The sequence below is a fragment of the Cantharellus anzutake genome (genome assembly GCF_015039405.1).
Source record: "Cantharellus anzutake strain C23 chromosome Unknown EI90scaffold_153, whole genome shotgun sequence".
In the NCBI taxonomy this organism is placed as follows: Eukaryota; Fungi; Basidiomycota; class Agaricomycetes; order Cantharellales; family Hydnaceae; genus Cantharellus; species Cantharellus anzutake.
This window is the reverse complement of record NW_024067103.1, coordinates 56,856-73,429: the sequence shown is the minus strand read 5'-3', so window position 1 is coordinate 73,429 and position 16,574 is coordinate 56,856. Positions and strand designations below refer to the sequence as shown.

Here is a 16,574-nt window from a genome sequence, read left to right as displayed (position 1 = left end):
TCTCAAGAACTACTGCACCAAATGGGACGAATAGGGGCTCGTTGGAAAGCTGGAGACGAGGAGGTTGCTGACGGGAAGATAGGCGGGCGCTGTGGCGAAGTGTTGCGGAGTTAACCTTCACAATTTCCATTTCGGACCCGTTATCACATATTCCCCATTCATTCATTTTTCTTTTATTGTTTCTTTGTTCCCAATTGGGTATTCATCATTTACGGTTGCCTAACGGCCCGTTTACATTCCCCCATGCCATTCATTCCATTTCAAACATATATAAACTAGATAACAGCTTGTACATAACAAGTTAGTACTGAATAGACCCGTGAAGGGACAAGCAGAAGTTACATCCAAGTGGCAAAGACGCCATCCACGACCCTAACGCCCCCTCTGAGCTAGTTGCTCATGTCTAAGACCCCTCACATCATAATACTCAGCCTTGACATCCAAGAGAGACGTAGGTGAGTGTTTGTTTGAGGTTTTTGCAGACTCAGTAGCACCCACGGACCAAAACCCGGCCTCACAAACCACACCCATTGTAGGGAATGGATGTGTGGTGATGCGTGCTGTGCACGCTTTCTTTATTCATTGTTTATTACTCTTTATTTCTCGATGTAAACAATGTATATAAATTGCGGGGAAGGGTGAAACAGGTTTTCACTCTTCTCCTCCCCTGTCGAAATTACAGCTCTATACTGCCTAATTCCTGACAGCTTGAGGATAGCAGGAGTCAACACCAAGGTCGGAACCTCAACCGACCTTACACCCATGCACACCACCACCCTCCCCCTTCTCTCTGTCTCGAGTCTAGGTGATAGACCTGTTACATTATCAGTCATTGGTTTTATCCATCTACATGCGAGGGTGTACATCCATGCAATACAAGCTGGGGGGTACTGGTCGGGAAGTCTTTTCACCTCTGTCTCAATGTCGTCGTGTGACATATGCATTTGTGAGGCATGGTTGTTCATAGCTACCCTGTACCAGTCGGTACAGGTGTCGACATCCTCTTGCGAGGGCTTGCCTGTCTTGAACGACGAGGCAAGATGGTACATCGTAGCGTAAAATCTCACACCTTCTTCGGTGTGTATGTAGTTCTGAACCAATTTGAACCACTTAGGTTCTTTGTCACAGAGGAGCGCAGCCATGTCTGGGAATTTGATTCTGTCGACATGGTCAATGTTGTAGAAGTGGGTAGGAAGGGCCACCGATCGACAACATGTCGGTGCGGGTAGGGGTTTGCCATGCACTTTGGTGAGCTTGGCGTCGTAGTATTCATAGTAGTGGTAACCAGGTGGACAGTTCGCGACAAATTCCTCAAAGGGGGCATCAGGGTCAACAACCCATTCGCCTTCCATCTCGTCATCGTCGGACATGGGGCCCAGCTCTTGGAAGAGGTGGTTTTTTTGACAGTGCAGGCTTGGCCGACACAGGATCCACCAGGCCAACCCCAGGGATGATGGTAGAGTGGGCCGTGATGACAAGGGAGTAGAAGATTGAATTGGGGTGGGTTTGGGAGATGCAGGGTGTCCCCTTGCCATGCGTGCGACTCTAAAGATGTCCTCGTTGAGTTCGTCGTTAGCCTTACGGAGGGACTTGATCTGTCAATGAAGATGGTTGTTTTCAGAATGTAGGTCGTCGGCCTCGTTCTGTAACATTTCATACTTATTCCTGAGCTCGTCTAGCTCATCATTCCTACATTCATCTTCGAACATAGTCTCCTTGCGTTTCTCGAGTTTCTTCTTGATATGGGCCCACATGACCTCTGTGATCATTTCAAGTTGATCGAGCCCTGTCTGCATGGAACGAGGCAGGTGAGGGTACTTCTCACTCGTGCTTATGCGAGTGGGCAGGACCGAAGGGTCCTGTTTTGGGGTTAAAATGCCTGTGCTGGGCATATCAGGGGCGACAGTCTGAGCGACTGTGGAGTTATCGTCCATCGATGACATGGCAGCATCTGTGATTGGACTTACAGGTGGGGAATTTGGGCTGGAGTCAACAAGGGCTTCCTTGATGGGGGTAAGGTTGAGGGAAGAATCAACGAGGGGGATTCAGCTGAGTTCATTTGAGCGATTTCAAATTTGATGGTAGGAAGCAGAATTTGATCCCGCTTTCATCGCATTTATCCAATATTCTTCGGATATTCCCGGACCTGCCGGTTTAGGCAACTCATGGCTTCAATGCCATAGTTGGCCATGATAAGGCATTGGTATCGGACCGGTAGGCAACATTCACACTGTGGTTGTGATGGTCCACTGGATCTATTGTCTGGCATCTGATCCCGTTGTTGACAGTTTAGTTCCTCAATGTTCTCTACCCCTTGTACTATTAGGTAGTCATCCAACACAACTAAATCGTTTACGTTGGCTAAGGGTTCCCAAGTGAGGTCACCAAGTCCCCATTGGACACGGAACCATAAAGACTTATTGTTGTCCCACCGATGGTCGACAATTTCCTTAACCTGGTATTCCTGTTCTGGGTCATTGCCAAAGTCATAGAATACTTCTACAGCGCACCCAGGGAATAACACAGAGTCATTCAGCTCATGAGGTGCGAGCCGTGATATGTGGAACTTTGCAAAGATGTTCCTTTGCGTCAAAACTGGGGGAAGCCTGAGGACGTAGTTTGATGAGTCCTCAAATACCTCCAGCATTTCGTAAGGGCCAATATAAGTTGGCAACAACTTGTGCACCCTGTTAGAACTGGGCGAGGGCGGACGATTCCGGAGGGGAACCGGAGACTTAGTGTGGAAGGACCTTGGCCTCAGCGACTCAGGCAGAGCACTGTGCCATTGCTGGTTGTCCTGGGGGTCCCTAATTTCAGATCTGGCAGAGGGAAAGTCTCTTGGGGGCATTTCAGGTCGATTTCGGACTGAGGTTACAAGTTACTAGGTACATTGTATATAAGGAGGGGTCCGGAATCAAAAGGAACAAGGGTAGGACAAAAGGAGACAAAGGGAGATGGAAAGAGGAACAACACTGAGGGTCAAGTGTTTGACTCAATGGTGTTTCCCAAAGGAGGAGTGAAGGGCCAAGGCCCAAGGAGGAAGGAAGGAGGATGGGAGTGGGGAATGGCCAGCTGACTGAATAGAAAGGAAGCAGCAGCCCAAATAGGAATGAGGGAGAATAGCGGAATTGAATGGAGCAATGCAATAGTTGCAAGGTCCGACGTAAGTCCGGAAAGTCCGAACTCGGAAGTTAAACTCCGGAATATTGGCAAATGTAATTAAATGGAATGAGCTAACCAATACAATGGGTATAAGCAGAGGTGGGGTCAAAGTCCAAGGTTGGAGCTAAGACCGGAGGTTCCGGAGACAGAGATGCGAACGGGATTCCGGAGCAGAGGTCCGGAGTCGGGAGCATAGGTGTTGCGTGCTCATCTGGGAGGTGTCGAGGTTGAGGTCGGACCCGGAATGTTCCGGAGTCGGACTGAAGGTGGTGTTTGGAGCTGGAGGTGGGGTAACCTCTTGGAAGTCGGCAAGGAGGAGGTGACAGAAGGGGTGATGTTTGGTCTGAGATGAGTATCGGAGCGGACGGAGATAGGGTAGGACAAGGATGGGAGGGTGGAGGTGGCATGAGGGGTGAGGGTGGTGTGGTGTCGGGTCTGAAGGTGAATATTGGAACGGACAGCGGTAGGGTAGGACTCTGGAAATCAGGTTCGGAGTTCCGGGAGCCCAGAGCGGAGGTTGGGATTGTACGGATATGACACACCCTCCCCTTAGGGAGGTTCAGATCTTTCATTGAAAGATATGTGTAGTCCCCCTTCTTCAGTTTGGGGAATCAGGGTGCCGATGTCGATTTGCCTGGATAGCCTGCTCTACATGACTCTTGATAATCGCATCATGAGCAGCCTGGATGTTGTCCAGGGCCTGCTGGGCAAAGGATTTTACCCCTGGCAACTCAGATGATGGCAGAGACATGGTCATCTGTGGGAGGTATCCATATTATACTAACTCAAACAGGGCAAATCCCATTGATTTATTCGCACTTGAGTTCAGTGCAAATTCTACCATGGGTATATGCACAGCCCAATCTTGTTGATTGGGTTGGATGAATGACTGAAGGATCTGGACCACCGTTTGGATTGCTTGTTCTGCTTGGCCATCCCCTTGAGGATGGAATGTGGTGGTTAACTTGAGTTTAACACCCATTAGTTGGTGCAACTCAGTCCAGAATTGGGACATAAACTTTGTGTCGCGATCTGACATGATGGATGTTGGCATGCCATGCAAATGCATGACATGTTGCAAGAACAAATGCGCCAGCTCAATTGTCTTGACCTGGGTCGTCACAGGCACTAGGTGAACCTGGCACGTTAGATGGCACAAAACTACCCAAAGGTAGTTATAATTCAGGCTCGTCGGGAATGGTCCAACAAAATCCATGGTGATTGACTCCCAAGGCTTCTCAGGGACTGGGAGCTGGTGCAGCAATCCCTGATATCTGAGTTTGCCTTTCTTGGTCATCTGGCATGTTCCACAGGATGTGCAGAATTTTTCGATGTCTTTTGACATTGAAGACCACCAGTAGTGTTTGCGTACGCACTCGAGCATCTTTTTGGCGCCGAGGTGACCAAGGATTCTGTGTGCGTGCTCGATCGCAATGCCTGTAATCCTCTCCCCTTGATGAATGGATTCAGGGAGGACAAGACGTGGTTCGCCTGAATCATTCAGACAAAAAATCAGGCCATCAACGATTGAGAACTTGGGGAACTCCTCAGGTTTTGCGAGGATTCCTTTCCACGCAGCGTGCCTGGAGTAGCTGTCTTTCACACTTGCAATGAAAGCATTGTCCTCTACATGAGGACATAGTTCTGCCAATGGTGGCAGTATATCTTCGAGGGAAAGCTCCCTCCTCCCTTGACGATCGTCAGGGGGATTGAGCTCGGATGCCTCGAGATCCCGTGGTTCTTGAACGTCTCCGATAGAGTGAGACGCAGCCAGTCATATGCACTGCATCTTTAACCTGTGCAGGTGCAATAATTCTCGTGCTTCTTCAGCACGCACCAAGGGCAAATCGTCGCCCTCCTTATCAATCTGTATATCTGTGGATACATAATCGTCATAGTGGACATCCTCATCTGACGAGGATTCATAGTAACACAATAGGGCATCAGCCACTTTGTTTGTGTGGCCCTGTACATACACGATGTCACAATTGAAACCGTGAAAGAAATTTTGCTAGCAAATGTGATGCAGTGCAGTATGGTTCTTCTCTTTGAAGTAAGTAAGGGCTTTGTGGTCAGTGATCACAGTGAATTTTCGACCACCAGTTAGCTCGTCGAGCCATTTGGTGAGCGCTTCTAGAATGCCTAGAGCCTCCAGTTCATAGGCAAAATACACCCATTGAGTTGGGGTGAACTTTTTCGACATGAATGCAGCAGGGTTAGAGGTTTGCCACTCCTCACCCTGTGCGAGCACAGCCCTGATGCCAGCTGGGCAGGCATTGGTGATGACCCAGACATGGAACTTCCCCCAGTCCTCAGAAGGTATTGAATCTGGTATATCCCAGATTATAGGCTTCAGAATCGGCATCTTGCATGCGATTGCTTTGGTTTGCATGAAACACTTTTCATGTAGGGCGCTCCAGCGGAATGGCATATGGCTGGTACATGTCATATCCGTGCATACCCGATCCCGACCCGACTCCCGGACCTCCTCCTTCACCACCTCCGGAGTCCTGCCCTACTGCTGTCCGTTCTGATATTCACCTTCGGTCCTGACACCACACCTCCTCTCACCCCCCATGCCACCTCCACTCCTCCATCCCTCTCCTGTCCTATCTCCGTCCGCTCCGATACTCACCTCGGACCGAACACTACTCCTCTCGCCACCCTCCTCCTACTCCTCTCGCCACCCCCTTCCTACTCCTCCCACTCCTCCGCTCCCTCCTCACAACACCTCCACCCTTCTGTCATCCTCCTACTCTTCTCCCATCCGCTCCGATACTCACCTTCGGACCTGACAACTCTCCTTTCCGCCACTCTTCCCTCTTCCCTCCCTCTTCCCTCTGGTCCTCTTCCACCGACCTCCTGCCAAGTTATGACCTTCCACTGCTGTCCTGTACCTCGTACTTGGACACCGCTCGTACCTTCGCTCTGAGACTCCATCATAGCTCCTACCTCGGACTTTGACTCCACCTCGGCCTTAGTCCATTGCATTGGTGACCTCATACTACGTAAACACCATTGCCAATATTCCTCGGACTTTCAACCCCACCTCCATAATCTCCGTAACCTCTGTAACCTCTGAGCCCCATGGATCATCTTCGGCTCTTTTGCCGCTTGTAATGTATCTCTCGCATTTTCTCCTCATCCCTATTTGGACTGCTGCTTCTTCCCATTCTAGCCAGTTAGTCATCATCCCCACTTCCCCTCATCCTCCTGCCCCTCTGGGCCTCACCCTCCTTACCTCCTTTCGGACATACCACAGGTTCTGCCTTATGACCTTCAGTACCACTCCGCTTCTGTCATCCCTTTGTTCCCGTTTGGACGCCTTCATTCCGATTCGGATCCCCTTTGTTTCCTTGTGCTTTCGCCCTCTCCATTATATATATCAGGTGCTTGTACATACTTGTTTTAGTCCTTAGTCCGAAATCGACTTGATTTCCCCCCAAGAGACTTCCCCTCTGCTAGATCCGAAATTAGGGACCCCTAGGACAACCAGCAATGGCACAGCACTCCGCATGAGTCGCTGAGGCCAAGGTCCTTCCACGCTAAGTCTCCGATTCCACTCCGGAGTCGTCCGAATCCACCTGATCTAACAGTACATATGGATTGTAATGGTCCAGTGTATGCACTGATGTTGGGCAAGAATTTGGCTAGGTACTCTATGAGACCTAGGAACCGAAGAACTTTGATGTGGTTCTCTGGTGTTCGCCAGTTTCTTATTTTGTCTAATTTATCGGAATCTGTGTGGATTCCATTTGAGTCCACTTTACACCCTAGTATGTCGAGTATGGGGGCGAATGGCTCAAATTTTCTTGGTGTCAGGGCACACACCCTGACTAGCCCGGACCCACATGCATGCTCCGCCCCGCATGCTCTGTGTGCCGCATGCTCTGGGCCCGGTTCCCACTTCTCATGTGACTTCCGGGTATCCCCGGAAGTTTTTGCCATATTGGGCCACTGTGGGAAAGTGAGAAGTTAACCTTCTTCTCACTTTCTTACCCACAGTAGCTGTCAGAGACCAGGGTCGAGACGAAGGAGTGTCTCCATAACGGAGGGCTTCGGCCTCAGCGACTTCTGCCAAGAGCGCTGTGCCTAGTGACACGTCCGTGCCCTAACTTACTGACTGGCAATTAGAACCTAGGGGGGTAACTCTAGTTGATTTTTCTACTGGGGCGTAACCTATGTACAAGTGGGATATATATATGGTTACAGCGGAGACGGTTCCGCAATTGGCGGAGCCGAACGGAGCGGAGCTAATGGGGTTTAAACATTAGCCGACTGAATATTACTGACGAGTCGGTTCACGGGGTTAGCGGAAAGGCAGGCGATAACCCAGAAACGGAAAGGAGGGATAGGCCCGAAGGTGGGCTCTGCAGGGCAGGTGAGTGTATTGCCCAGCGGAGGCGGGGGTGCGCTAGCGGACGTCGGAGCTGTCCGGAAGTCTTTGGGGCTCCGTACTTAGGGAGGCGTAGGTAATAAATTGAAATGAGGGGGTGGTGACCATCGAGGGGCGCCGAGGGGATTGCAGAATACGGGGGCTCCGAGGTTAGTGAGGGAGGAGCGGAGTTGGATCGGAGGGATCGGAGGGACCGGAAGTCGATGGCCGGGGATGGATATGACAGTAGCATTGTGCCCTGAGATGGGCTGTTACAGGTCAGGCTCTGGGTTATAGAGAGAGGGGTCATGGGAACCCGGGTTTGTCCCCTGACACTTGGGCTCACATAGAGCTTTTCGTCTTTTAGATGAGCGTAAATCCACAAGAATTTTTCATCATGTTGCTTCACTGTCGTCGTTCCAGTGAAGATGTCGTCGAACCATACATGGATGGCTTGACTGATTTGGTCCCTTAGGATCCAAGTCAAAATGCGCTGGAACGTGGAGGGGCCGTTACAGTCCCCTTGTTGCAGCACGTTGGATATGAAAGTACTGTATGGGGTACTCATCCCGGTATATTGTATCCAGTCCAGTTCGATACAAATCTGTTTGTACACATCTGTCATATCGATTTTCGATCGATAAGTAACCCAAGCCATACTGTCCATGATGAAACACATGTCAGGCATGGGTGTGACATCGAGAATAGAGTTTGCATTGCAATTTCTTGCATCGATTACAGTTTGCAAAGAACCACCCTTCTTTGCAAGGCAAAGAAGGGGAGCAGCTGTCGTGACTGCTTTACGTTCCCACCATTTGGCTCACTCATAATGAGCGATTTTCTCTCGAAGCTGCGGTTCGAGAGCTTGAGGGCATGTAGCCCTCCTTTCTATATATTTTTTATTTGGATCAATCAAGTTGATCTGGTGGTTAACCTCCCTGAATGGAGGTAGTGTCAGAGACCAGATCGAGATGAAGGAATGTCTCCGTGGTGGAGGGCTTCAGCCTCAGCGACTTATGCCAGGGGCGCTGTGCCAAGTAACATGTCCGTGCCCTAACTTACTAACTGGCAACCGGAACTAACAGGGGGTAAACTCTAGTCGATTTTATTACTGAGGTGTAACCTATGTACAAGTTGAGTATATATATAGTTACAACGAGGGCCGGCCCATAAATGGCGGGGCCGAGCGGAGCGGAGCTAATGGAGTTAAACATTAGCCGATTGAATATTACCGACAAGTCAGGTTACGGGGTTAGTGGAAATGGCAGGCGATAACCCAGAAACAGAAAGGAGGGATAGGCCCGAAGGAGGGCTTGCAGGGCAAGTGAGTGAATTGCCCAGCGGAGGCGGGAGTGCGCTAGCAGACGTCGGAGCTGTCCGGAAACCTTCAGGGCTCCGTACTTAGGGAGGTGTAGGTAATATATTGAAAAGAGGGGGTGGTGACCATCGAAGAGAAGTGGAGGTGGTTGCGGAATACGGGAGCTCCGAGGTTAGTGAGGAAGGAGCGGAGGTAGTCCGGAGAGTTCGGAGGTAGTAGAAGTTGATGGCCGAGTATGGATATGACAGGTAGGACCTCAGGGGCTGGTGCCATAATGTCCTTGAAATGTTCACACCACCAATTTCTGAGTGGCATGAATTCAGGGTCTGTCATTGGCAGCCCTTCTAAATGGGAACAGTCGGGAAGCCTGAGGTCTTTCGACCAAGGGCTTGGCCAGTGATTGGGCCACTGGGTGGTGTCTGCGTCTTTTTGAGCGGACATGGCAAGTACGCATGGCGAAGGGGTTACAGCCTTTGCCATATTGCATCATGCCATCTATTTAGATGACAGCTCAGTTCTCGGTGCATGGGGAAGTTTGGGGTGACCGCATGCAGCAGCCCCCACGGAAGTTTTTCCCCATTCTGTTAGGACATCAAACGTTTTGATGTCACCCGTCTTTATGTGGACAGTGTGATTCTCGAAATTGAGGGACACTCCATTGGCATTCATCCAAGGAGCTCCGAGAATGGTGTCGTAGCAGTCAATGTTAATGACGTCAAAGTAGTGAGTAGTCATAATCCCATGAATGGTTATGGGAGTATTCGTGCTGTACATTATGCACGATCGACTGTTTTTGGTCCCCATTTGGAGAACCAAGGGGTTTGGCAACTCGAGCAGTGGAATGTGCACTGCTTGGACGAAATCTGGAGATAGGGCATCTGTTTCAGTGCCACTATCAAATAGGACAAAAGCGTTTACCCTGGCGATGTTAACCTCGCTGGTGAGTGTCTGCCTTAAATCGGTGCTGCGGTTTTCAGGGTATTTACCTGCCTCTCATGAGATTCTAAACTTCGCGTTGAATATTGGCACACTTTGCATTGACGGTTTGGTGGATGAAGATTTAGGGACCGGTATTATGCCGTCCCTTTTGTAAGATTTTACTGCATTGTCGACAAGCTCAGCCACTATCTGCTCATCAGATGGCAGTTTGTCCACTTGCTGAGCAGACGCTAGTTTAATGGTGAAATTTTCGTCTGTGGGGTCCATGAACGTCATTGCACCAACAAAAATGTCGGCATCCACCTGTACGTACTCCTCCTCCACCTCAGCAAGGAGGTTGGGATCATACAGGTTGTCCATGAGTGTATCGTCGAATGTTTCATCATCGGGCATATAATCCTGCACCTCTGCAGGATCTTCAACACCTTCCGGTTCTTCTACAGGCTCTGAGTCCTGTAGGTCTTGCTTGTCAGATTCGATGGCTATATTGTACATGCGTGGTTTGGGCTTGTTGTGATTTGGGCAATCACGTTGATACCCTACCTTCCTGCATGTATAACAACGTGGTTTCCCATCCTTATCCAAGGATGGTGTCTATTTTGTTGTTGTAGACGACATCGACTTCTCTGTTTTTGGAGCCAGCAAATAGCTTGTGCAGAAGGTCGAGCGTTGCCCGCTCTTTTGAGTTGATGTGTTCCCACTGAAGGTGTTTTTATACACTTTCTTTGTGGATGAGGAATCAGCAGCCTTTTTGGTTGCTGCTGCAGTATTGGTATTGGGTTTTTGCGTCGTTTTCGATGCGGTTGGCGCCTGCAAGTTGTTACAATATGCAGAGATTGCCTTAATTGAATTGTATGTGTGGTCCAGGTGGAGCATGGCAGTCCACAACTCGTCTTTCGTTGTGTAATCCACGGAAATTTTGTGGCGCATAACCATCTCCTGATGCATTTTGCCAGGGATGGCGTTCAGGAAACATTCATTGAACATTGCCTGGTCAGGAGGCATGATCATCTCCTCAGCTGCATGATACAGCTGATTATAGAAGTGTTTGATTCCCTTCGTGGAATCGTACGAAAGCGTTTTGAACACTTTTGTGGACGCTACTGCTGCAGACTTCTTGATGAAAGTGCAGATAAGGATCTCTAGCAGATCCCAGAATGGGGGAGTTTCCCTGTTCTGCACTCCAATGCATATATAGTGCATTAGGAGGTCTTGTGCCTCACCTTCGATGGCAGTTGTCAAAGTGTGGATGTGAAACTCATTGTAAGCTTCACCCTTCCACCCACACGACGACATATATGCTAGCCAGGAGTGCAGCCAGTTGTGAAATAACTTTGAGTTATTTTCTCCAGACCATTTAATGGTTGGAGTTAGTCCCTGCATCTTTTTGAGCAGTTCTGGATGGACATCTGCAGGCAGTGGCTGCAGGATCCGAACTTCTACACTTCAGCATGCAGACTCAAGAAGCCGAGCCATGAACTCAGACGGATCAGGCACTACTCATGCTGCAGGAGCTGCATATGAACGCATGGTTGAGTCAAACAAACCGGGTTGTACAGACGAGCGGTTTGGGAAATTAGATGAAGGCTCCCATTTTATCTCGGTGCCAAATGGGTCAGGGAATGGTGGGTTGGGCCAGGACAAGCCACCCTTGCCACCATCCTTGTCATCACCATCCCCATTTGGACGGCAAGGCCTTCTTCCTGAGTTAGACCTAACTTGGTCTACATGCCTCTTGCTCCCTTCTGGAGCCGCAGGTGGTTGTGAGAAGTGGTGGTAGTTGTCCAGCACCCATCTGAGTGCTGTGCTGTGGGTCAGTCTTTTGGGGTTTTCACCATTTGCCCCATGACCCACATTGTATACGAATGCCATGTCTGTATCCAGATGGGCGTTAAAATTGAAAGTGGATTTGCTGAGACTATGGTTTGGGACGAAACTTCCTTGCATGTTTTTTCCGAGTTAACCAATGCAGAAAACTTGATTCAAATTAAAATCCTACTAGGAAACATGGCAATAAAATGTTATTTTATAAAGTTTCGAAAATTTGGGGGGTGGCCAAATGTCTGAGGGAAAAAAAGTTGGAATAATTGGTGAATGGAGGATAGACACAGTGAGAACAGACTGAAATAGTGAATGGCCACAGTGTCAGAGACCAGGTTGAGACGAAGGAGTGTCTCCATGGTGGAGGGCTTCGGCCTCAGCGACTTATGCAAGGAGCGCTGTGCCAAGTAACACGTCCATGCCCTAACTTACTAAACTGGCAACCGGAACTGAAGGGGGTAAACTCTAGTTGATTTTATTACTGAGGTGTAACCTATGTACAAGTTGAGCATATATATAGTTACAATGAGGGCAGGCCCGCAAATGGTGGAGCCGAGCCGAGCCGAGCTAATGGGGTTTAGACATTAGCCGATTGAATATTACTGACGAGTCGGGTTATGGGGTTAATGGAATGGTAGGCAATAACCCAGAAATGGAAAGGAGGGATAGGCCCGAAGGTGGGCTTGCAGGGCAAGCGAGTGTATTGCCCAGCAGAGGTGGGAGTGCGCTAGTGGATGTCGGAGCTGTCTGGAGGCCTTCAGGGCTCCGTACTTAGGGAGGTGTAGGTAATAAATTGAAAAGAGGGGGTGGTGACCATCGAGGGGTACCGAGGTGATTGCGGAATACGGGAGCTCCGAGGTTAGTGAAGAAGGAGCGGAGGTAGACTGGAGGAATTGGAGGGAGTGGAAGTCGATGGCTGGGGATGGATATGACACACAGGCTTCCTGTAGTTTCACTTGGGCCTGGTGCTGACAAGCAGTTTTGGCAGGGGGCACGGTGTTAACTGAGTCCTTGCACATGATGCTAACTCCTATTGCTGATACCGAGATTTCATGTGTATCTTAGACATCTAAACCTTCTCATGTGTGTGACTTTAGCCACAGGAACCCAGTAGGCACCTCTCATGGGTGTCATTGTATTTCCTAATCGGGAAGATGAGGTGGCCAATTTGCTGGCAGGTTTTTTCTTAAAACTTAAAAGAACAAAAATCTATCCTGATACATTGAAAGAGTGTCCAAATGCAATCATTTTGCACTAGGTTATGTGATGTTTAGATGTGATATGACAGGGCTGAAAAGAAAGTTTGTTGGAAGCAAATTGAAGTGCCAAAATTTAGCGTCCCACACTATACGCTGAAGGAGGAGAACAGAAATCCTATAAAAGGCTGTTCTTTCTTCTGATACTTATATGTTAGTATTGGTACTTTAACTCAACCACTGTAGTGTTTTGGTTGCTTTGTGTATTGATATTTGTATGTGTTACTAATTGTTTGTGTGTGTATGTAACTCTCAGGGTTCAATTCACTTGTCTACCTGATTGTTCCACACGAAAATCGCGCTATAGACCTGCTATTTTTAGTCGTTTCACCTCTGTCTTGTCACTTTTAACTCGGAGCGACTCCAACTGACTTGACTCAATGTCACTATTTCTTAACTTCTTCTTAACTTTTTACTGAGGGTTGATCACTTTTACTCAGATGTGATCTGAACTGCACACTTATACTAATAAAACTTAATTTTTATTAGGACACCTTATGACCTATGAGCCAGAGCATGTAGAGTGAAGAAGGAAGAGGGGTCAGACCAGAAAGTGAGGTCTTTTATACCTTTCCTAAGGGCTCTGTTTTCACATGTCACTTTACTATTTACATTGTAGAGTAATCTTTGTATTGAGCTTAGTAATCCTCTTATGTAAGTGATCAGCATCCCATTCTGCTTCTAGAACCTTCTGGAAGTTTTGGTGTGGGAATTAGCTGATTGCACTGCCTAACACCTGTCATGACCTTGTTTACCCTTGTTTACTCACTTTATTCTAAGTCACATGTCATGGGGTTATTTGTTAGCTTAAGGGTGTAGCTTTCTGTCGGTATAAACAACAGTAAACTACAAGGATTATTTATGAAGATATGAATTTTTCAAGATTTAATTTTGAGGCTCTCCAGATTGCTTTGGCATTAGCTCACCCATTTTGCTACAATTAATTCTGGATAAATTATGCCTTGTTTCTGGACTCAAACTCTTTAGTTTAGCATTTCTAGCTCATCCGTTTCTACCACAAACTCAGGACGTTTGAGCCAGTCTTCTCTGCAAGTGTGTTTTAATCTTGTTAAATCCGTTTCTTCCTCAATTCTTCAGATTTTAACATGAAATCCTTTTGTACACAGACCTATACTTCAACTCTTTAAGACCAACAAGGATTCATATTTTTCCCTATTTTCCTCGTATAAATATTCCCAATTCTTTCATCTTTTCCTCGTACCTGACCATTTTTCATTATGTGAATTCCTTGGTTTTCTTCCGATTTCTCTTTGTAATTCGTTTCGTACGTTTGTAAAACTATTTTCCCACGTTACCGCGAATTTCTAATATTTTATTTGATACAGGAAACCTTGTTTTTGTTTTCATGTGGGTTTATTTGCTGTTTTTCTTCATTTTCTGGACCATCTTTTAATCCCTAGACTTGAAAGTTTGCGTAGATACTCGTCCCATTGACTCTGTTCTTCAGTATTTTTTCGATAATTTATTTCAATTTGTTTCGCTGAGTTATGATTTTATTACTATTTCTATTTCTGGTCCGCAGAGGTTGTATGATTTTTATCTAATTTTCTGTGATGGTTTCTGGTTGTTTTAGTGTTGTAACTTGTATATTCCTACAAGGCTCAGCGAAGATTGGTCTGACCTTGGCTGGCCGGTCATCTACACGATCCTGGATGTGGATCGGGTGCTTTTTCCATGTGTGATAATCGTATGCATCATTGACAATTTCCATGTCATTGTCCTCCTCCTGTATCATCTCCACAGTGGGCTTCATTGGCACTATTTTCTTCCTCCTGTAGTCAGGAGGGAGATTACACATTTGAGTAATGTCAACACATGGTATTTTCACCCCACTGTGCATGGGTTGCGACGACAGAATGAATGGCGTGGGCATGAAGCCTGGCCTGAAATGGGGTGGAAAAATTCCACTCTCCCCTGCAGTCGATGATCCAGCCAGTTGTCCTGGGTCGATCTCCCTACCTTTCCCCTTGGTGTCAGTGGTTACTGGCGCCATCAATGGGGTAGGTGGCTTAGTTCCACTAAAGATGGGAACAAATCATCCATTGGGTTCTTGTACCTCAACAGATGGGTGTGGATTTGCCGCTTCTGTGGTGACAGCAGTGGCAGTGGGGATCCCTTCAGCTACTGGGACCCCAATGATTGGTTGACCCGTTTGACTGACGGGGACTACAGGGACCTCTTGGGGTGCTTGCGCCTCAACAGTGGGTTCTTTTGTCTTCTCAGAGACGACAGTGGGATCCCCATCGGTTGATGGGTTTGGGGGTGGGTTTTCCACCGTTACCGCTGTAGGAGAAATAACGGTCACACTATGGAAACCCATTATGAAAATATGCCAGATAAATCACAAAACCCCATACGACAAGTAGATATGAGAAAATAGAAGGACCTGAATCTTAATGAATTTTTACAAATTTTTACGAATTATTATGACTATATGTGATAAATTGAAGGAAAGAAAATTAGCAAAAATACTTCAAGCTTAGCATCAACAAAACGGAATTCTCGGGGGAATTTATACCAAATATTAAAGAAAGAATTAGGTCAATCGACCAAGATTTGACTATAGAAACAATCAGAGAGCCTCCACGGAAACTACTTTCCCACGTCCGCACACATAGCCAAGGATGGAAGTACCGCAGAACAAGGATTCCTCAGGAACTAATGCAAAATTCAAAGTCGTGTTTATAATAGGAAATGTATATGTCCCTCAAATGGACCCAATGAAAGTAATTACAGGGAAAACTATCCATAAACGACGGAGATATGACTAAAACTCCTGCAAAACGAGGACAACGCTTAAAAAGCAAGCGCAAAGAATAACCAGTAACGACCGAGACAAGCTTGATAGCCCATTAGAAAGGAAGGGATCTAATCTTAATCCACCCAAATTTTCATAATAAAAGGATCACGCATTAATGAGATATCCAATAATGGGAATAGCGACATCAAAAGTCCGAGCTCAGGGAAAAAACGATGTTTACGAAGGATCCATAATTAAAACATACAACGAAATTTACACGGAAATTATGAAAAATAAGAAACTATCGTTATGCAAATTTTCAGCCCAAACGGTCCAGCCGTTGTAAAGTTATACCAATGATGGGAATATAGAAATCCACATCATGTTTGATGACATGTGAGGGTGGCAATGCGAAGGGAACCGGCTGTCGGAACCGAGATCTGCACTTCGGCAGATCGCGAAGACCAATTTCCGTCCAAATAAGGAAGAGCCCGGTCAAAACAAAGCACGGAAAGTGCAAAACAACCTTAAATCATCAGGGAAAAATCTGAAATAAATCACAGAAGCCCATATGAAAGATATAAACACCTGCACATATCATAAATCCCGAACAATTAAACAGAAACAGTGCCCGCATATGAACGACTATGGGAATGATGCATGTGATTACCGAATGTGTGCGCGAACTTTTGCTAACTCGACGAATACCAGGAAATAGAACACAACTTTAGTACCATTGGAAAGGTGGGAATAAATGAAAATTTATGATACCAAAAACGTGAGAAACCATCCATAAATGAATGAGATACTAGGACATGAAGTTAGAAACCTGAAAACACGCGGGAAAACAGCTTCAAGAGGTCCAGAGCCCTAAATAAAATACATAAAAATATGATATCTTCGAGGACGACCTACTATAACAACAAACAATACATATGGAGG

The 16,574-nt window shown here is 47.2% G+C and overlaps 1 protein-coding gene across 1 annotated transcript; it reads right to left on the bottom strand.

Moving 5' to 3' along the window:
• Positions 1-14,432: 14,432 nt before the first annotated feature.
• EI90DRAFT_3136131 (uncharacterized protein) lies at positions 14,433-15,212 on the bottom strand (the record flags this gene model as incomplete). Its single annotated transcript, XM_039064769.1, has 2 exons — positions 14,433-14,900; positions 14,949-15,212. The coding sequence occupies 2 exons, from the start codon at positions 15,210-15,212 to the stop codon at positions 14,433-14,435; spliced, it is 732 nt and encodes a 243-aa protein (XP_038908525.1).
• Between the last annotated feature and the right edge of the window lie 1,362 nt (positions 15,213-16,574).